At 42.8% G+C, this 22,679-nt stretch overlaps 1 protein-coding gene across 5 annotated transcripts in view; it reads left to right on the top strand.

Annotated features, from left to right (window-relative positions):
- The window catches only part of USO1 (USO1 vesicle transport factor), a 47,513-nt gene extending 25,401 nt beyond the window's left edge, over nt 1-22,112 (top strand). For 4 of the 5 annotated variants that reach the window (XM_035136578.2, XM_060282254.1, XM_060282253.1 and 1 more), the window contains 13 exons: nt 690-901; nt 1,927-1,947; nt 5,611-5,721; nt 7,260-7,378; nt 8,469-8,650; nt 9,596-9,717; nt 10,264-10,402; nt 12,378-12,541; nt 15,456-15,548; nt 18,236-18,325; nt 18,620-18,730; nt 20,035-20,250; nt 21,102-22,112. In XM_035136578.2, the coding sequence (XP_034992469.1) occupies nt 690-901; nt 1,927-1,947; nt 5,611-5,721; nt 7,260-7,378; nt 8,469-8,650; nt 9,596-9,717; nt 10,264-10,402; nt 12,378-12,541; nt 15,456-15,548; nt 18,236-18,325; nt 18,620-18,730; nt 20,035-20,250; nt 21,102-21,188 (1,667 nt within the window). In that variant the 3' untranslated portion in view covers nt 21,189-22,112. The remainder of the gene's footprint in view (nt 1-689; nt 902-1,926; nt 1,948-5,610; nt 5,722-7,259; nt 7,379-8,468; nt 8,651-9,595; nt 9,718-10,263; nt 10,403-12,377; nt 12,542-15,455; nt 15,549-18,235; nt 18,326-18,619; nt 18,731-20,034; nt 20,251-21,101) is intronic. The other variant, XM_035136580.2, reaches the window with a different exon arrangement.
- The last annotated feature ends 567 nt before the right edge of the window (nt 22,113-22,679 follow it).

Here is a 22,679-nt window from a genome sequence, read left to right as displayed (position 1 = left end):
CCAGGGCAGAGGGTGCACCGATCAACACTGTGATCAGTTCCACAGAAGAGAACTGTTAGAAGTTTTTATTTACATTTCAATTTGCATAGCAATGGAATGTTGGGTGGAACAGGGAGGGAGGAAGTCGGACAGACTATAGTGAAGCTTTGAGCATTATTGATTTCCTGGGAGTGAGACGCCAGTTGCCGAAAGTAGCATCTCTGCTGCAGGAGAAATCGTCTGTCCTCTTGATATGTTACCATTCAGCAGTTCAGACACTAGGATGCTCTCCTCTCTTCAGGGGGAAAAAAAATCCATCCTGTGGGCTGGCAATGTCCTGCTTGCAATTAGTGCATCGCTGCCATTTCAGAACATACACAGCCGTAACTTGGTTCTTGAACGCCTTGGTACTCATACGTTCTGGCTCCTGAATGCCAAAAACCTGGAAGTAAGTGTTAGGTTTTTCAAACGTTTTTTGGAAGCCGAACGTCCAACGCGGCTTCTGATTGACTGCAGGGAGTTCCTGCAGCCCATCAGAAGCCGCGCCTTGGTTTCCGAACAGTTCCAGGAGTCGAATGGCCTCCTGGAACGGATTACGGTACAACTGTATTTGACATGTTTCGGATGTATTTTAAATGAACTCCCAGGGATTTAATTGTTTCTTATAATTCAAATACATTTTTTGTTTTATTGTGTGCCTGCTATTGCAGCGACTGGGAATTCCGTCTCGGCTGGACAGCTGCTCTGTGGAGGACTCTTCTCTACAGACTCTCTTTCCAACTGGTGCGCGGCTGTGGCACTGGCCCACGCCTTGCAAGAAAACGCCACTCTGAAAGAACAGCTGCTAAGAGTGCAGCTGGCAACAAGTATTGGCAACCCTCCAGTGTCCTTACTCCAACAATGCACCAACATTCTGTCTCAGGTACAGCGTTTACGTTTTGTCTGTCTCACATTAATAGTTCTCTTGTTAAGCTGGGAAATGATGGTGCTTTCTATCGAGAAGTGCCGTTCTCTTGAGTCGAAAGGAGGCTGCTGGTCATTTAAAATTTCATGCTAATTGTTTTTATTGTAACAAGTCAAGGTGTCTAGTGAATTATCTTGGACACAAGAGGTTGCGCATGATCTCTTTCGGTTCCTGTTGAATTGCAGTTAGTTTGCTTGGCATAATAGGATGAGTAAAGTCAGGCTCTCTGGCATAACAAGCAACATCTGTGGGTTATATAACACAAAGAATGGTGGGTTGCTGAGAACTAAATAATGTAGTCAAGTTGATCTGCAAGCCTTCAACAGAACTGGCAATCAAAATATGCATAATAAGGGGGCTTGGGCAATATTAGCATTTGAGTTGCTTTCTAACAAGATGCCAAGAATTGTGTAGGTACACGAATTCCTGTATTAACTCTCTACTTTGCTAAACAAGCAGAGGCCAAACAGGTTTGTGTTCTTCCTGTTGTCCCCCCGCCCCCCAATCTGCCCATTGCAAAAAGTAACACTGATCCTCAATACGCCTTGAAAGGCTTTTCTCTTGCTTAGTATGGAGGGCAATAAATCACAATTGCCTACTTACTTATGTAATGAGCAATATCCTTTTTTTGCATTTTGGGGGGGGGGACAACATGGGTAGCTGCTTGCATACAAGTGCAATATGAAGCCCGTGACTCAGATTTGACTTATGTAAGCTGCAGAGTCACCAGACCTCTGGGTTCCTGTGCTGCCTTCCATCTCATGCAAAATAGGGTAGTAATCAGGCTCCACCAGAAATGGCCACTGCTAATTTATTAAATTTTAATCTATAGATTTGTATGCTGCCCTTCGATATAAATATACATGGGGCAGCTCACATCAGTGAAAACAAAAACAAAACATTTTAGAAGTTAACCCTGCCATTGTGTAAGTGTATAATAGACCTATGACATTCCCTTATCATTCTTAATGTATGATTCACAGGGTGATAAGATCGACAGACGGGTATGTATTGGTGCGCCTGGAGCTTGGATCACACTAGGGTGTTTCTGCTATCTTAGCTTTGCCGTGTGTTTTATGAAATAACTGCTTTGAAGTTTTTTCCCCCTCCCCTCCTTAACAGTTTGGTGTTGCTGCCCAGTTTTATTTCCAGTAACAAGCTCTCTTTCTCTGCTGGTGTTCTTGGGAACTGTGGTGTGGGAAACTGCGTTGTTACGGTGCTTTCTTTCTCCACAAGGGGAGGCTTCGCACAGCCATGGGTAGACTGTTTTCTCTCTCATTGTGGATTCCATGTCACCTTTGCAAGAAGTTTAATCAGCATTTGAAGCTATTAAGTAGTAGTCTACAAAAAATAACAATCTATACGAAATTAACATGCAGCACTCTTTCCGAGAGCTGCATAGGGGGAACAGTTATACCCCACGCTGCACAGTCCTCAGATCCACGGGTGCCTGAATTTGGTGGAATAGTAGGTGCATATCTACGTGAATTCAGTGGAGCCTGTTCCCAGATGGGATGCAGCCTTGGTTTCTGTGGACTGAGACCTTAATGTTCTGTTGCGGCACGAAGGAAATAATTCATCTTAGAATCGTAGAATTTTAGAGTTGGGAGGGACCCTGAGGGTCATCTAGACCAACCCTCTGCAATGAAGGAATCTCAGCACGCAATCCTCCATCCATAAAGGTCTTCATCTAAAAACAGACAGCTTGCTTGTTTCGGTAAATCATCTCCAGTATAGAAATAGAACAGACAGATTAGTTTGTCAGCTGATGTTTTGACTGCTGCAGAGGTATGCAAAATTAAACAAGCGCCTTGGGGTTTTGTTACTTGAAGGTGAACTCTTTTGGGGGTATGAGCAGGAACCCTCCAATTAACTGACCAGCAATGCTAGGTCATTGCTTTCTAAATACAGGCAGCAATAAAATCAGTAAGGCAGTGCTTTGCTTTTTTAAAAAACAACAACAAAGCCCTCATTTCAAGAGAGTGTGCTTCTTTCTGCTTCTTTTCTGTTTCTTTGAAATGAGTGGTCAGTATTAAACAAGGCCCTTTCTCATACTGCTGTTAAGTTTTTGCAGGGTTTTGCATTGAGCATCTTGGTTTGCACATTTTTTTTCTCTTGACCCCTCTGTGCAGGCATAATATTTCCCAGTATCTTAACCAGGGTTAAGGTATCAGAAGGGGCTGGCTTGAGCGCACCTTCCTCTCTCCCACTGCCTGCCCAGTTCCGCTTCAGGCCTGTGCCCTCCTCTCCCACTAAGATCCCTTCCTTCCCTTTTCAGAGCTAGCCATAGTTAGCATTCAACTCAGCACAGATGAAATGTTAAGTGTTTTTTACCTCCTTTTGTTTTAAAACAAAGTGTGAAACTCGCCTCCAACCGTGGTCTTAAAATCTGGCTTAAAGCTATCGAGATTGTTGTTCAACTAGATGCAGGTGGAAGACTCATCTTAGCAACAGGAAGGGGTAATTTGCGGGGAAACAGAACTCATTAACCTAAGGGGGGGGTCTGCTAGTTGCTTAACCATGGTTAAGAAGCTGGGGGACTTTACATTTAAACCAAGACTGGAAGGTAGTGTTCATTAACTTGGCCATTAAAAGGGACACAGGTGGCGCTGTGGGTCGGCGGTTCGAATCCCCGCGACGGGGTGAGCTCCCATTGCTCAGTCCCTGCTTCTGCCAACCTAGCAGTTCAAAAGCACGTCAAAGTGCAAGTAGATAAATAGGTACCGCTCCAGGAAGGTAAACAACTGGTTCGCCAGAAGCAGCTTAGTCATGCCGGCCACATGACCTGGAAGCTGTACGCCGGCTCCCTTGGCCAACAATGTGAGATGAGCGCCGCAACCCCAGAGTCGGTCACGACTGGACCTAATGGTCAGGGTTCCCTTTACCTTTACCTAAAAGGCTTATGCAAAGTGTTGCAGGGTATCTGGTGTGCATGTGTTACCTGAGCCTGAGGGACCTGATTAAAAAGACAGGCGTCCCTGCTCTGATTTAGACTTGACTTTTGTATGCAATATTCATATATTCATTAATCTGTTTATTTTGTTTTTAAACATTTAAAAGGGTTAACCAGTTTATATGCATGCGGCTTCTGCACACAATTGAGTATTTGGTCTGACCTAAGAGGAAGGTCTGAGGAGGCAATTCATGTAGATTAATCTTTGCTGCGATCCTAAGAGGTATGGAGAATATTTAACTGGGAGTTGAAACCAACCACACACCCAGCACTAAAAAGGCTGCTGCTCTCTAGCCAAGCCTTCAGCCTCAATATGACAGAGTTGTTGTATTCGATTTCTCACTCCCAATTTAAGCGGTTTCTTACCTCTGAGCAACACTGCAGGGTTGCCTTAAACCCCTCAGAGCCTGGTCTGCAATATTCAGTGTGTGAACTAAACCGCATGGATGTCACACGCCACTTTCTCCCAGTAATAGCCCATTCTAACCAGTGTGGGGATAATGAACTGCATTTGCACCGGAAACTGTTTTGCACTGAATAGCAATTGAGTTAGAGTGAATTGGAATTCTTTTCCTTTTTCTGTATCTTTTATTTTTGGGGGGGTGTGTGTGGATGAGCACGCTTGGTATCCTGTCACAGCTGTGCCAAGATACTCTATTTCTTCTTTGATATCTACGGACAGCTCTCACTTCCATCTCTGGGGGGGGGGTCAAAAGCAGGCTCTCCGTGTGAATCAGGAGGTGTGATTCTCTTCGCTTTTCTTATGTGTGTGTCTCTTTTCTGCATCCTTCTGTACTCCTGTTTATCTCAGGTGAGCAAAGAGGAGGAGAGAAAGGGAGCACAGGATGATGGAGAAAGATACACACACATGTTTAGCTGATCAGAAGTGTTTTTATGCTTCTTGGGCTGCTGCAGCTTCATTCCAGTTTTCACCAGCTACTTCCCGCCAGGAAATTCCACTCCCTTCTCTCTCCCCCACCTCAACAATTGGTTCAACGTTCTGTGGCTACTGCCCATGCTTGGTCCTCATTTAGCTGTTGTTATTATTACTACTACTACTAAAGGTTTTCTTGGTTTTCTTGTTACAGGTAGGTAGCTGTGTTGGTCTGAGTCGAAGCAAAATAAAAAAATTCCTTCAGTAGCACCTTAAAGACCAACTAAGTTTTTATTTTATTTTATTTTGGTATGAGCTTTTGTGTGCATGCACATGCACACGAAAGCTCATACCAAAATAAAAACTTAGTTGGTCTTTAAGGTGCTACTGAAGGAATTTTTTTATTTTGTTTACAAAGATATGTGCAATGTCTCTCATAACATTTTTACAAATCAGTTTCATTTGTTGAGACTTAGCTGTTTTGAGGGGTTCTCCCCATCCCAGCCCTTAAGGTCTTGTTTTCTAACAACAAAACAACAACAACAACAACAGCTGTACTTCTGCAAACCTTCAGTTCTCTTCTCTCCATCTTCCGGGTGTTCTGATATCTCCCTCTTGTGTGTGGACTTTGCCAGTTTTGCTACATAAGTATTCACACTCACTCCTAATAGAGGAAATTGTTGAATTTTAATAATTGTCTAAAAAGTGCCCGTCTTGTTCTGGATACCCAACATTTAAGACTGCTGCAGGCTTCAAAATAGAAACGGCGCGTGGAAGAAACAGAAAACCTGTAAATACTAGTAAAAGTTTGTTGTTTATGTGTTTGTTTGTTTCTTCCAGGGAAGCAAAGTGCAGACAAGAGTTGGATTATTAATGCTGCTTTGTACCTGGCTAAGCAACTGCCCCATTGCTGTCACACATTTTCTGCACAATTCGGCCAATGTTCCATTTGTATCCTTTTACATGTTAGCAATTAATGTCTCTGAATTATGATAGGAAATGTTCTTTAGGAGCGCAAGTTTCTGTATGTGAGTCCCAAAGTAAGGAGACCCCACACCTTAGTGTTGCAATGCAGTATTTACCTCCTTATTTAATACATTTACATCCCTCCTTTCTTGGAACTCAAGGTAGTACATGTGGTGTTTCCGGTAACACAGGTACAGTGGTACCTTGGGTTACAGACACTTCAGGTAGGTTACAGGTGTTTCAGGTTAGGGATGCTTCAGGTGACAAACTCCGCTAACCCAGAAATAGTACCTCGGGCTAAGAACTTTGCTTCAGGATGAGAACAGAAATTGTGCGGCGGCAGCGGGAGTCCCCATTAGCTAAAGTCGTACCTCAGGTTAAGAACAGTTTCAGGTTAAGAACGGACCTCCGGAACGAATTAAGTTCTTAACCAGAGGTACCACTGTATCTCAGCAAGTGTACACATTGCCCACATTTCACATATTTGCTGCAGGAAACTGCTATACCTGTAGAAATAATATTTTCTGCATAACCTACAGAGCTGCCCCAACACTTTAGGTCACAGGTGGTGAACTTGACCTCTATCCTTCACAGGCTAAAGTTGATAGGTGTTGATTTGGTGTTGGCATTACAGCCATGTAAGGTGATGACTTTTGGGACTTCAAAGCACCACCTGTCTGATGGAAGTATTGTCATTGAAATTCTACTCCATATTGATCCAGAGTAGATTCCATTATATAGTTGGCAGAGTAAAAACTTAAAACACGTTGCAGGATTCCCCCCAATATAGACCAGAGGCAATTATATTTCATCCAGCAGAGCTTTACTGCTACTGAAGGCCAATTAGCATAATGGTCACAAATCCAATACATTCAGGATTGGCACTGTTCATAAGAAATCCAGTTCCTGCAGACTTAACTTACAGTAACTTATAATAAGTCTAAACCTTAACACTAAGCATACTATGTACAGAACACTACACCAGAAGGAAGAGAGATAGAAAGAGAAAGTGTGGAACCTGGGCTCCTTCTGGCCATCCTTTATAGTCAGCAGGACCTTGACAGAAAGAGATAACAGAACCAGTTTAAACCAGCTGTACTCTGTTTCTCTGAGGGAATAACCCAAATATCATGCACCTTCTGCTTGCTTCTTTCACACAGAGAAGCTTCCAGAACCCTCTTGAATTAAGTAGAATAAGGAAGATCTCTACACATCAGATCAATACTTTCTGCACTAAGAAATGCAAACTGACAAGTTTATGTCAATTTCTTAAGGAGTCTTTGACAGGTATAGGCTTGGATGCGTAGATAAATTCACAGGGATTTTAATTTTGAATGTGCACTTGTAAGCTTCAGTGGAAGGGTTTGCCACCCTGGGCTCCTTCGGGAGGAAAGGTGCGGTACAAATAAATATACTTGTGCTTGATTAAGCTAGTATTAGTAAAAGAGGGAAAAAAGCATTGTACAAGAATTAGAATGGCCCTGTCTATGAAATGTCTACACATCCTTAACTCAATTTTTTAGCTGACAGGACAGATAGCGGAAAACCTTGGAGAAGAGGAGCACTTAGTCCAAGGGTTGTGTGCTCTCTTACTAGGAATTTCCATTTATTACAACGACAACTCACTCGAGAATTATAAGAAGTGAGTACTTGGAAAGGGTGAAGAGTAAACTTGTGTCATGGCCACAATTCCTGGTATACCAAGTACTGTATCTCCTATGTAAAAAAAAAGGGGGGGGGAGTGCAGTTTCATTCCTCTTCCTACAAATGTGGTCAGTCTATTCCATGGTTAGGCAGCCTAAGGCCCAGGGGCCGGATGCGGCCCAATCGCCTTCTCAGTCCGGCTCACGGACGGTCCAGGAATCATTGTATTTTTACATGAGTAGAATGTGTCCTTTTATTTAAAATGCATCTCTGGGTAATTTGTGGGGCATAGGAATTCGTTCATTTATTATTTTTTCAAAATATAGTCGCCCCCCCCCCCAAAGTCTGGGGGACAGTGGACCAGCCTCCTGCTGAAAAAGTTTGCTGACCCTTCGTCTATTCTAATATAATTTTCAGGGCAAAGACTAGGAAATAGACCCAACATTCAGTCGTGTAAGAGAAATATGACTCATCATGCTAATGAACAACTTCCTAGCTGTTAATTATGGCGGAAAACATTTGACCCTACCAAAGTTTGTAATAATAAAATAAGTTTAAGTCTGTATCTAATTTTCTAATCTAATCTAACACACACACACACCCCAATATGGTTAAGCCAGAGAAAATTAGATACAGACTTAAACTTATTTTATTATTACAAACTTTGGTAGGGTCAAATGTTTTCCGCCATAATTAACAGCTAGGAAGTTGTTCATTAGCATGATGAGTCATATTTCTCTTACACGACTGAATATTGGGTCTCAACATTGAAATGCAAAACCAATCCTGTTCATTTTAACTGTAGTCTCTCTTCAGCTCATTATTTCCAAGCTCTTGAAATAGTGCTTTTACGGTTTTGTAAACTCATCTGTTCTCCAATTCGCCCTCTGCACTCCATTCACACTGCCAAATCTGAGGGCACACCTGTCTCTACCACTTTGTGCTACTCTCTGTTGCCTTTGATATAACTGAGATAACTTATTTGTTAAATAGGAATTTGCTTACGGTGGGCCGGTGGGGTGAAATGAAAAAGAGGGCATCTTTGTGCAGTTCACAGTGGTTTTACACTATCCATCTCTCACCCTCAGGGAGAAATTAAAGCAACTGATAGAAAAGAGGATTGGCAAGGAAAACTTTGTTGAGAAATTGGGATTCATCAGCAAACATGAATTCTATTCCCGAGCAGCTCAGAAACCTCAGCCAAGCTTTTCTAGCCCGGACCATATGATGTTTGATCATGAATTTACTAAACTGGTAAAGGAGCTAGAGGGTGAGACATGTTACTTCGCTTCTCTTGAGTTTTGTGTTTACTACTTAAGACAATTAGATTTGAAAGATTTAGAGCCTTTCCTTTTCAGAATTGGATGTAAAGTTAATTGAGTTATACCTTTCAAGGTTTTTAATTTTCTGCAACCCTAAAGCATGTTATGACGCTGGAGGCAAACAATTTTACACAGGAAGTACAATAGGTTTGTTATGTTTGCGGTGTGCTGTAAGGCCAGTTAATTTGGCTTCTTAATATTTGAGGGTTTGCTGCATCGTGTGTGTTTACTTTTGTGAGAAGGTGATGGTGCAATTGGTTTACAGCACAATGAGGCTTACCTGCTGAAATTCTTGATAACATGTTCTGATCCATTCTGCATCTGAGAATGTGGTTTTTCATTCATTTTTTCCTGGCAGCTAGTAGATTGGCTCTTACAAAATTAGGCTACATTATCTGCTGTAAAGGTTGTAGTTGATCTATTAAATAGTAAAATTGCTATGCACCGTACAAAGATTTGCAAAATAAGATGGACCATGCCTGTGGACTTGTAGTCTATAGATAAATGGATAACACACTAGGGAGCAAGAAAAGGGAAAGTGAGCAAGGATCAGTTGAGAACAGCAACAACGAACAGAAGTATCTTATAGAGGGGCTTGGATTTAAAAACCAGGAATATGTCAGTTGGAAAGGCATTCCATTGGGAGCTAAGAAAATATGCTAAGAGGGAACCCCAACAGAGGTCATACTCTTGATCTACTGAAGTGCTTGGTTACACAAGTGATTTTTCATACTACAACAACACATTTATTGCATCTTGAATGGCTGTTTCGATGATAGAATCCCTAAAATGGCTAACTCCTGTTAAACTTCTATATCTGAACAGGCATTGGGATTGCTTCAAAACCATGTGGCTTAGAATGTGTAATAAAAGAAGTGATTTTTTTTAAACAGGCATTATAACAAAGGCAGTTTATAAGTCTAGTGAAGAAGATAAACAGGAAGAGGAAGTGAAGAAGTCCTTAGAACAACACGACAACATAGTGACACGCTACAAAAGCATCATTAGAGTTCAGGTAAAAAAACCAAACATCTTAGCTTCATCTTAGCACTAGTGGGCCCTGTATCTGCTTAAGGTGGTATATATTAGGGCCAAACTACCCATTACCATAATCATGCTATTTAAACATATTATTAGAACTTGCGAGCCTCTCAACGAAACGCAGCTTTGGGGTGGGACTGATCCATTGCACTCTGGGTGCGCTGACACCTGTGATTCCCCTAAATTCTGGGAATAGGCAGTTTTGTTTGTATCCGGGAATGTTGCACTAACTGCTTATACTATAAAAGATATTGCACAGGGCCACTACACCCACAAGCACCCTATGCAAAACCACAGACATTTGCATGCATTATTTTAGACCAGTGGCATTGTGTGGCATTCTGTATAAGCATAAGCAGTTAGAGCTCAGTTCCTTTGCAAATGTCTATAGGTGAATGCCTATGGGTGCTTAATTTTTGTGGTGATTTTTTTTTTAAAAAAAATAAATAACAGTAGCAATCGACAGAATTAAAGAATGAATGCAAGATTCCATTAAGTAGATTCTTGTTTTATTTTCCAGGATCAGGAGCTTGAGGAATTGAAGAAACAAGTAGAATCTATAAAAGTTCAAAATGAGCAGCTTCAGACAACAGTCACACAGCAAATGTCGCAGATTCAGCAACACAAGGACCAATACAATCTCCTTAAAGTACAGCTAGGTATGACTGCTAGCTGTGTCCTGTATAGGTTTTGCTGTCAAATTCAGATTGTGGCGCATTTTCACTTCACTTTGATGCAAATTGTCTGAGCAGCCCTGGGAAATGTGTGAAACTAGTACAGTGGTGCCTCGACTTATGAATTTAATCCGTTTCGAAGGCGCCTTCGTAGGTCGAAAAAATCGTAAGTCGAAAAGCGCCATTGGAAACGCGATTTCCCATAGGAATGCATTGGAAATGGAAAAATTTGTAAGTCGAAGCAACCCCATCTAAAAATTCGTAAGTCGAAAAAATTCTATCTAAAACCGCCGCGGTTTCCGTTCGGATGTCGAGAAATTCGTAAGCGTGCGGCCATTTTCCCCATTCGTAAGTCGAAAAATTCGGTTGTCAAGTCGTTCGTAAGTCGAGGTACCGCTGTACTAGTTTATATTGGGTTTCTGGGACCTATAAACTGAAACAAGACAAGGGACTGGGAGTGGTGACAAATAAAGCTGTCGGTGAGAAAAGCGGTGAAAACCTGCACTGCTGAGGCAGAGGAGTTAGTAAGGTGGAATTGTAGGAACAAAAGATGCAGTGAATGGCCAGGTATCCTGGTCTTGGAACTTCATTGGAATCCTATCCATTACTCCCACAGAACTGGCATTAAAACTGTGTGGTTGAGTTTATTTCTTCCTTTTCCGCAATCGCTGCATTCAAAAGTGGGTTCACAAAAGATAACCCACTGAATGGACGCTTAGCTTCATCTTATCGGGTCTGGCTCTTGCACAACCATAGTGGTTAGAAAAAGCCCAGCAGGATTTAATCACTATGCTGCTTTTTCACATCTCAAGTGCAGCAAAAAAGAAGGGTGTGTGTGTGGCTTTGTGGCATATTTTTGTTGGCTAAAGGGATAGCCAGTACCAGTCATACTTCAGAGTCCAGGTACTATTCTTCCCTACTTGTCCCAAGCTAGGAAGAAGTTGGCACAATGCACATAAGTAGACATCTCTTTGTGTTTGTGTAAACTTTCTGTCCCCCCCCCCCCCTCAAATTATCCCTGATTGACTCCCCAGGTAGAAATTAGTAGGGAAGAAGTCTTCTATGATTATAGATATATTTCATAGTCTGAAGACTTCTACACTGCTGACCCCTGACTGGAAGAAAAATGGTGTGCATACAAAATGATCTATATGTCCCTCAAAGAAAATGCAGAAATCTTTGTAGAACCTGTGCCTTAAAGCATTATTGGTGACTGATTCTAATAACTGAAACTAGGACTGTGCAGACACCAGTCTTGTGCAGATGTGGTTTTTTGTCACTATATTCCCTGTAACCCATCAGTGTGTGTGTGTCTTTTTAAAAAGTACATATTCAAGGTCTCTTAACAGTTAAGGCATCACTAATCCTACACTGGAAATACGTTTTACTGAAAGTGTGGGATATAAATTGCATCAATAAACGAATGTGTATCAACGGATCCTCAGTGATACTGTTGCTTAAGAGCAGAAGTGCCATGCAGGATCAGACTAAGGGTCATTTAGTCCAGCATTCTTGATAAGACTGCCAGCAGCCAATTCTCCGCGCTCTGCCCACTCTGACACTAAGTGACAGTGAGACATAATTATCTGTATGACGGGGTGAGCTCCCAGCTCCTGCCAACCTAGCAGTTCGAAAGCACGTCAAAATGCAAGTAGATAAATAGGAACCGCTACAGCGGGAAGGTAAACGGCGTTTCCATGTGCTGCTTTGTCATGCTGGCCACATGACCTGGAAGCTGTACGCCAGCTCCCTCGGCCAATAATGCGAGATGAGCGCGCAACCCCAGAGTCGGTCACGACTGGACCTAATGGTCAGGGGTCCCTTTACCTTTACCTTACCTAGCTCATAGTACCGTTTCTAAGGAAGGAAAGGTTTTTAATGAGTTTGGGAATGGGAAATATTTGTGGGAATTTCTGTCCCGGAACTCTACAAAAGGGTCATTTTCAAATCTGACTAATAGGAAAAGACAACCAGCATCATAGTTCCCATGGCGATGTGGCTCAAATGAATGGCGTTCAGCCGGAAGAAATCAGCAAATTGCAAGGGGAGATAGAAGAATGGAAACACAAGCTTGAACTGTTGCAGGAACAACTGAAGGAACGAGACTCTTTGATTGAAACCTTGGTGAGTACATGAGTGTCGGCTGTTGAGACCTGATATGAAAATTCCAGTCCTACCTTTTCCAGGGTAAAATGATGATCGGAAAAGGCTTGTTTTCTTGCTCCCAGATCAGAAGGCAGGCAAGTTCCTGATACCAGGGGAAGAAGACATTGGTCCCCTTGTCACTTTTTGTTCCTCAGTTGAACAGAGTGGCTAATGGGAAGGAACGTGACTTGCAGTATGGATATGTTTGTTTGTAAGACTTTTATCCCATCGTAATGCAATAACAAAAGGTAAAAATAAAAACAGCTGATAAAACCACCTCGAAACACCAGTACAAAGAAATGCCTTTAAATGGGCTTTGGATGTTTTTGAAAGCTATTTTGTTAAAGGCAAAAGAGAATTGAGACAGATTTCATCAACTGCCTAAAAAATAGTAAAGCATGCATGTTTAGTCCATAGTTTGGGTACCACTGCTATAAATATCCTAATCTCCAAAAGTGGTCTTCAGATGGGACTCTGGCAGATCTTAACTGCTGAGACATACAATTCTCTGTTGTTTTAAATGCTATCAAAACCTGTTGGTTGTTCACAGCCATTATTGAAGGTTATTTTTATTTTAAAAAATCAGTCCACTAATGTAAGTGGCTTCTATACATATGTACTCACAAGGCTAAAATAGATATGCTGACCTAATAATCTTATGAGTCCCAATGTCTGAATTGTAAGGAGACACACATAGTAAATGCTTCCAACTTTATAATTATAGTCACTGATTAGTTCATGGGCGTAGGCAGGAGGGGGCAGCTGCCCCCCCCCAGAAGCAAAAAAATTAATGTATTTTACAGACCATAACCAGCACTTTTCCCCTCCAAAAACTGAAGTGGAAAGGGCTTTGCTTTAGCAAGAGCAGCTAAGTCTCCGCTTGCTGGGGGGGGGGGACATAGCAGTAACAAAAACACATCAAATAAATAAAGCAAAGTGGCTACCAGTAGTTAAGCAGTTAAGACTATGGAGCATATATCCCCAGGCAAGATTCGATAGCTGACCATTTCACCCTATTGTTCTTAAGTGGGAGTTGTTAATGAGCATTCAGGAGCATTAAGAGTTCTATTGGCGATTTAATGAGGGTGCAGACTCAGAGGATTCAATTTGACTAAGGTGGCTCTGCAAGGCTAAAAAGAAGTGAATAAGAAAGGGGGGAGGCTGTAGCTTTGACAGTGATGTTTATAAAAAGCATTGGTGTTCCAGTCTGCCCCTCCTCCTGCATCTGTATACTGTAAATCAGGGGTGGCCACCTCCCAAGAGACTCTGATCTACTCAGAGTTTAAAACTGGGGGTGATCTACCCCCTTTTGGGGGGTTCAGGTCAAAGCTGTTGAGTTTTTTTTAAAGGAAGGGAAGCCCTGTTTTGGGGGGTTTAGGTCAAACTTGTTGAGCTTCTTTTAGGAGGGAGGGAGGCCCATTTTTGTTTAGGGCTTCAGGTCATAGTTCAACTTTTTTGAGGGAGGAGGAAAATTTTGGATGAGCTTTTTTTAGAGGTGCCAGTGACCTACCAGTGATCTACCACAGACATCCAGTGATCTACTGGTAGATCACAATCTACCTGTTGGACGTGCCTGCTGTAAATCAAGCAGAGAGAAAGCTGCTTACAAGGCTCCTGTACATGCAGAGTTCCAGCATCACAGCGTCACCCAGAGGCACCCACAAATATGAGTTATCCCTCTCTCTATTTCTTCCTTCCTTCCCTCCCTCTTCCATCCTTAATAAAATACCGGGGGGGGGGCAGATAAGCCCCACATAGAAAGCCCATCAACATGGGGGGATGACTCTTTCAAATACGGTATTTACCAGTAATTGGGGGGGGGGCACCTAGGCCTCTAGGAGTTGGATGCTATGCCTAGGAGTAGGACAATTCAAGAAAGCAGAACGATGCATATGCTATGGTAATATATCAATAGAATCATAGAATTGTAGTCGGAAGGGACCACAAGGGTCATCTAGTCCAACCCCCTGCAATGCAGGATTTTTTTCCTAAGGTGGGGCTTGAACCATGGTTGAAATATGCTGATATGCAGCAACGCCTCAGAGCCGTCGTGGCTGCGGCCGTGTCTTGCCTCGCCCTCGCCCGCCCTGCCACCCCCTCTCGCCTGCCCGACCCTCCCGTCCTCTCCAGCCAAGCAGGGTAGCCGCCAACGCTGCCAGCCCCAGAAGCACAAGGTGGCCGCTGCTGCCACTGCCACGATGTCATCAGGCCCGCTGGCCCTTTAGCCCCGCCCACTTCATGGCCCCTCCCCTTCCGTGCCTTGGCCCCGCCCCTGAACGACCATGGCTTGCCCCCCCCCTAGTTTTGATCCTGGCTACGCCCCTGGATTAGTTGCAGCATTTCTCTGAACAGTTGTTAAATAATGGAAGCAGTGTAGTCACAAACAATATGTAAAGTCTGCAGTACTGCTTGTTCATTGGCAAACTGTCAAGTAGTGGATCAGGATGGAAGAGGCATTATTCCTTCCTCTTATTTTGGTTTTAAATACCCCTATACCAGAGCTGACATAACAACAACAACAACAACAACAACAACAACAACAACTATCAACACCAACACCTGCATGGAAAATTGAGTTCCATGCCATGTATGGCAGTTTGATTATATTGCATATTTTGTATCTGCTGTTTGTGGGCAGAGTGGCAATGGTCTATACTACATCCTGAATCCTTCTGATCACTGAAAATGCTGCAGAGTATCTTCTTGTTTCAAAGACGCCATCAGGCACTGCCACAAACTTGACAGCCTATAACTGAAGCCAAAAGGGCTTACTTTTTAAAAAGAAAAAGAAAAAGTTTGAGTTTCTCAGGATGCTATTTATGCAAGTGCTTTGTTAAAAAATCCTTATCCTTTTAACATAAATATTTCCTTCGTTAATATCTGATATTTGCAGAAGCTTTCGCCTGCAGCAGGAGGAACAACAACAGAGCAGTCTTCGCAAACGAACAAACCGAGTGGCCCAGAGGTTGACACAGAACTATATAAAGTAAGAATTCCTGTTGCTTCCATAAGATATTTTGTCGTGACTGCTGCTGTTTGAGAACATGGTTCCTCCCCAGTTGCAATCTGTGAAAGTATCCTTACCTGATCGAAAAGTAGGATTATATAAATCTCTTTTTTCTGAGCTTGTTATTTCTGGTGGGAGGGGTGTCCACCCTCTCCCCCCCCCAATAGTTCCTAGCCCTGCTCTTCAACATGGCTAATTTAAAGGCCCTTCTCTTGAGATTTAGGGCTTTTAGCAGCACATTTTGTTTTGCTCAGGGGTCAGCAAACTTTTCAGCAGGGGGCCGGTCCATTCTCCCTCAGACCTTGTGGGGGCCTAGACTATATATTTTTTTGGCGGGGGAGGATGAATGAATTCTTATGCCCCCAAAATAACCCAGAGATGCATTTTAAATAAAAGGACACATTCTACTCATGTAAAAACCCCAGGCAGGCCCCACAAATAACCCAGAGATGCATTTTAAATAAAAGGACACATTCTACTCATGTAAAAACCCCTGGCAGGCCCCACAAATAACCCAGAGATGCATTTTAAATAAAAGGACACATTCTACTCATGTAAAAACACCAGGCAGGCCCCACAAATAACCCAGAGATGCATTTTAAATAAAAGGACACATTCTACTCATGTAAAAACACGCTGATTCCTGGACCATCCGCGGGCCGGATTGAGAAGGTGATTGGGCTGGATCCAGACCCTGGGCCTTAGTTTGCCTACCCATGGTTTTGCCCCTTTCCCCTGGATGAGGTAATTAGGATGGGAAGAGAGCCAGGCTTACCTTTGTTACGTTTTTGTCACAAGCCTTAATTGCCCAGCCGAATATGCAACAAGAAGGCAGCTGACCTGCAGAGGTCAGGAAGCTTGTGGGAAGCAACACCTTGTGCTTCCTCCATTAGGAAAGCTTTGGAGAGGACGGAAAGCCATAAAGAGGCCCCTATCCAGTGCAACGGTCCGAGTCACATATGTAATAGAAGTTCATTGCTGTCTTTATTTAGCCATTCTCTCTCACAGTAGGGGGATAATTCCACCCTTCGGGTCGTTGGAAGCAGTGCTTATCATTTAGGAACCTACTTATACCTCCCTGGTGTGCATGCATGGCACCATTTTGGCTGCATAGCAACGGAGCATGCCAAAACATTGGAAATGGAGGGAATTTCATGATACTCTGAGTGAGCACTCACTAGCATCCATGCTGCTGCGACTGTATCAATGGAAGTTTCCAAACACTGCTGAAGGGTAGTCGCCTTTTGAGTTCATTACAGTGTGCCCACACCCGCGTCCCCTACATCTACATTCGATTACTGTAATAAACTCAAAATGGGATTCGAACCACCGACCTTCCAAGTGGCAAGCCAAGCGGCACAGCTGTGGTCTAAACCACTGAGCCTCTTGGGCTTGCTGATAGGAAGGTCGGTGGTTCGAATCCCCACGACAGATTGAGCTCCCATTGCTCGGTCCCTGCTCCTGCCAGCCTAGCAGTTCGAAAGCACGTCGAAGTGCAAGTAGATAAATAGGTACCACTCCGGCGGGAAAGTAAACGGTATTTCCGTGCGCTGCTCTGGTTCGCCAGAAGCGGCTTTGTCATGCTAGCCACATGACCCAGAAAAACTGTCTGCAGACAAACGCTGGCTCTCTTGGCCAGTAAAGCGAGATGAGCGCCGCAACCCCAGAGTCGTTCGCGACTAGTGTAGTTGTAACTAAGGTATGCGTTACCATGACCAAGTCTGAATTTCCCCGGAGCAACTGCAGCTAAGTGGACCAGCTTAGGCTGAGCAAAGGCATCTGTCGGGGACTGGGCAGAGGAGGAATGGTGGAGACGGCCTCTCCAGCCTGACCCTTCCAGAGAAGAAGAAGACAGTTCAGAATTACAACGGGGGTTTGAGGGTGGTCATAGCTCAGAGGAAGATGAGGGAGAAAGCTGGGAAATAATGGGAGAGGAGGAGAAGGAGGAAGAGGAAGCACCAGGAGGGTGACAGCTGATGGAAACAGTGTCTTTAGAAAGCATTCCAGACCCACCCCTCTCCCAGAACCTGGCGAGCCTTGAAAGTAGTAGAGCAAAGAGTTCAAAGGCAGAGGGCACTTTCCAGCATCCGTAGCAATGACAAAGAAGTGGGAAAGACGGGGGTGGGTGGAGCTTTACTTGGAGCAATGCCATTATTCCAAGTCTCTCTCTGTAAATATTGAATAAAAAGCACGGTAAGAACTTTCCCTGTCTTATCCATTCCTGGCAACCTAACGTGGGGGTTCGATCCTCTGACACCTGACAGCATCTCTGACCACAACCACTATTTGGACATCCAGTTGCAAAGCCGAATCCAAGAGCCCCCCCCCCCCAAAAAAACCGGCAAGCTTGCTTTTTTAAGGGGAGCGCAACCCCATCCAAAACAGGCTGGATCCCTATTTCAGCACCACGCTCTCTTGACCAGGAGTACCTTGATCTGGATTAAACCTCTATCAAGCGTCTCGGACACCAGTTCACAGCATCAGCAGCTGCCCTGGTGTCTGATGAAAATGAGTTGTGGGCATTGATGATGCTCTCCAAACCTCTGGAAAATTCGCCCCGTTGGCTCCATTTCCTGCTTCTGTTTGAAAACAATGCTGTTATCTTAGCAGCATAATTTATTATTTATTTATTTATTTATTTATTTATTTATTTTTCCCCTTCACAGGAAGTTGAAACCCTGAGGGCCCAAACCCAGTCGCAGTCCACCGACATTATTAAACTTCAGAGTGAAAAGCAAGAACTGCTTCAAAAACTGGTAATATAAGACTTTCACTCTCATCTTTTTGTCCTTGTATTGTTTCTATGGGATGTAAGAAACAGTAGTAGTCCTCTTGCCTCCTTCAACTGTCCAGCATAATCCATAAATAGACATAGTCTGATAGTCTGTTCTTATACAGTACCACATAAGCTCTAGTGGCCCACGTTCACACAGATTACCTGATTTGTTGTTGTGTTAGCTGTACTTTGCCATACAGAACACATTGCAGGTGTTGGACCAAATATATCTCCTGCACCCTGTCAGTCTTGTTGAGTGTTCTTTGTTTTGCAGAGTGTGACCCCAGTTCCTGTATCAGGAGACAATGGCACCATTATGGTAGCAAAGACAGCTGACTTGGAAAGAAGGCTCTCGGCGCTCTTGCAAGAGAATAAAGAACTAAAGGTTTGTTTCCTAATTAAAAAATACTACGTTTTTAATTTAAGTGTTCAGTTAAGATTTGCTGAACTGGTGGCTTCATCCTTGCTCAACTCAACATTGGGGTGGGGGAGGGGCAGATATCACAAATTAGAAATGTTCCCATAGGAAAGAATGGAAATCGTGGACTCATTATGCAAATGCTCACCCAACGAATTATTTCCTGGGAGGGCATTGTTTTTAGTAAGCGGGACCTGCGTGTTCACATTCAGTGGATTGTATAATCACCCTGAGATACTTGATTTTCAAGAGCCATAGCTCACTGGTAGAACACTTGCATGAGATCCCCAAGTTCAACACCTCGATTAAACAAATCTCTGCCCACTGCTGGGAGACCCCTTAGCTGGAGACAGCAGGACCGCCTTACCAAGTTCTTTTGCTTAGAATAATTAGTTACCATAGAGGTGTCAAAATAAACTGGTAAAGTGTAACTTTACTACTGAAGGATTTTTGGCGTTCCTTAGGGAATATTTTGGAAGGCTAACACACGTTTTTCATGGTGATATACAGCGGTGCCTCGACTTACGAATTTAATCCGTTCCGAAGGGACCTTTGTAGGTCGAAAAATCCGTAAGTCGAAAAGCGCCATTGGAAACGCGATTTCCCATAGGAATGCATTGGAAACGGAAAGATTCATAAGTCGAAGCAACCCCATCTAAAAATTCGTAAGTCAAAAAAACCCTATCTAAAACTGCTGCAGTTTCCATTCGGATGTCAAAAAAATCGTAAGCGTGCGGCCATTTGCCCCATTCGCAAGTCGGAAAATTCGGTTGTCGAGTCGTTCGTAAGTTGAGGTACCACTGTAGTAAGGGCACATTATCTTCAAACACCAACCTTCCTCTGGTTCCGTGGTTCCCAACGTGGGAAATCTGTGTCCATTTAGCTCCTTTTATTGTCCATATGGATTGAGCACGGAGGGAAGGAAAGTCAGGAGACTGATTACAGTGGGTCACTTTTATTTTAAAAAGCCCTTTTTTGGGACATCCAGGATAGCTTTCATATTAAAGTAGTATATTCCGGCGTATAAGATGACTGGGCGTATAAGACGACCCCCAACTTTTCCAGTTAAAATATAGAGTTTGGGATATACTCACTGTATAAGAAATACGACCCAGCGTATAAGACGACCCCTGACTTTTGACAAGATTTTCCTGGGTTAAAAAGTAGTCTTATACGCAGGAATATACTGTAGTGTTTTGGTATCAGCTGCGTGGCGTTAGCAATTTTAGCAGTGATGCATGCTAATATTTTCCCCTTCCCTCTCCTGCCAGAATGAAATTGCGGCCCACGGGGACGAAAAGGCGTCACTGAAACAGCAGCTGGACTCATCCAACAGTACAGTGGCTATTTTGCAAAACGAGAAAAGCAAGCTACAGAAAGAAGTCGCAGAATCTAAGAAAGAACAGGACGATCTCCTGGTGCTCCTGGCTGATCAGGATCAGAAAATAATTGCATTAAAGGATAAACTCAAGGAGCTTGGAGAATCGGTAAGATCAGGGGTCAGCAAACTTTTTCAGCAGGGGGCCGGTCCACTGTCCCTCAGACCTTGTGGGGGGGCCGGACTATATTTGGGGGGGGGGGAATGAACGAATTCCTATGTCCCACAAATAACCCAGAGATGCATTTTAAATAAAAAGACACATTCTACTCATGTAAAAACACACTGATTCCCGGACTATCCGCAGGCTGGATTTAGAAGGCGATTGGGCCGGATCCGGCCCCCAGGCCTTAGTTTGCCTACCCATGGGTAAGATGAACGTTCATTAGGTTTGAGCATTTCATTTTTCCAATCATGGAAAGCAAACAGCCCAAGGTTTGGTGTAGATTGGCAACATTTTTGCTGCTCTGATGACGAGAAGTATTCTGGATTAACTAATTTGGAATAAAGGCTGTCCTGCTTCAATTTTCATTGACTGTTCTCTTTAGTACTGCATGCATGTGCTGTAGCACATAGGCTCCAACCATCTCAGAGGAGGCGCTTCATCCTCCTCTTCTCATCCACGGTTTTGCAAGTATTTATGTCAAAAGCAGTTTTAATGTCTGTTTTCAGTTTTTAGTAAACGCCTTGTTTTTGCAAAACATTTTATTTACAGTTTAAAACTATTTGTATTTAATTTGTATATCACCCTTCATCCATAGATCTCAGGACGGTCCACAACATAAAAATACAAGATAAAAACACAAAATACGTAATAAAAGCACAGCACCACCACCCCAGTAAAATTAATGCAGTTTTTTTAAAAATGCCATTTAAAAAAGCTGTCCAGTTAATTATTGGACATGGAAAAGACTTTTTAATCCGTTAACTAAATGCCGCAACCTCTTTTTTCTTTTGAAGGTTGAAGATGACGATGAACTGGAATCTGGCGACCAAGGGGAGGAAGATGAAGGGGAGGATGAGGAAGACGACGAGGAAGATAATTAAGCTTTATTGTGTCAAATATGGGAATCCTGTACTGCATTATAAAAATAAATGTTGATGGCCTTGTGATGCAAAATACCTGGTTAAAGAAGCGGAAGGATCACTAGTCCTGAGTTTCTGATGTGAAGTTGAAAAATGCTTTGTAGCTGAAACAGAAGTCTCCCGTTTTAAGTTTTACACGCACATCCGAACCAAATTGTTAACACACTAGGAGCTGTTTTAGATGCTTTCCAGAAGCATTGGCGGTAACAGTTTGGTTAACCAAGCGTGTTGGCATTTGCATATGTTCCATGTGTTTGTCATTATCTAATTTGGATCTTCGGTGTGATTAAATGTGGTATGTATATGGTTTAACATCTGTTGAATGAAATCATTGCTTCCTGTATTCAGCATGGAGAGAACTCAAATTATTACTGGAGTGTATGGGGACTGGCAAGTTAAGGGTTTTTTACCTTTTGGCTGCTTGTCGTGGGTTTTTGAGTGAGAGGAACTGTACAGCATTGAGTGCCTTGCACCTGAAATGGCTGCGTTCTGTACCTCAGAAGAAAAAGAGAAACCGAATCAACTTGGGAGGGATTTCCGTAGACAAATAGCAGCATTTGGTAGCATATTAAAGCAGATTTTTTTTATTCTTAGCAAAAACCCATGCAAAAGTTTTTAAGATGCTACCAGATTATCACGTTAAAAACAAGCCTTTTGTTCTATTATTAAAATCACATACTGATCAATTATAATTTATTGACTTTTGCGCCCAATAGGTAAGATTTTTTTAAAAAGAGAAATTAAGTGCAGTTGCTGCATCAACTTGCTGTTTTGGTAATAAAAATAGATGCTATAACTATTTAGTATTCATTTACTTGGTTTACTTCTGACTGCTTTAAATCATGTTTCTTGAATGCTGCTGTATTTGGAATAGTCTTAATTTTTTTTAGAAAAAGAAAAAGGTTGACTTGTTAAAATGCTATCAAACATAGCACCTATCAGGGAAACATGGCAAATTGGTAAAGATGTTTGCAAAATTTGTAGAGCTGTTTCTGTTCATTCCAATTATTGACTCAGCTTACAGAACAGTTACTTCTTAACTCTAAAGTAAGTAGGATTTAGGCCAATGCTATACAAAAAAATGTATTTTTAGATACTCTATTTTGTACTTACCAGTTTGTCAAGATACAGGTAACATAAGCTGAGTTGCAGCAAAATAAATTGGAATGCTACCTCGATATTGTAATCCCTCTTTGGAAATATGGATATTCCATGTGCAAAAGGCTTTCTGCTGTCCAACATGGGTTGCTTTTGGGGTTTTTTTAACCAATATATCTGCTTCTATGTGCAAGGAACAGGAAGGGTTGCATCCAGAGTGTCACAAAGCTGAGACTTCAATATTGCAAACTGCAGGAACTAGTTGCCCACAGAACTCAGTTAACTTCAGGGACTGAAGTTCAGCAGCCCTAATTCACAGTGGCAAGTTATGGTAGTTCCTAGGAAGCTTTTGTC

This window comes from Zootoca vivipara, chromosome 13 (genome assembly GCF_963506605.1).
Source record: "Zootoca vivipara chromosome 13, rZooViv1.1, whole genome shotgun sequence".
NCBI lineage: Eukaryota > Metazoa > Chordata > Lepidosauria > Squamata > Lacertidae > Zootoca > Zootoca vivipara.
This window is presented reverse-complemented; position numbering and strand designations above follow the sequence as displayed.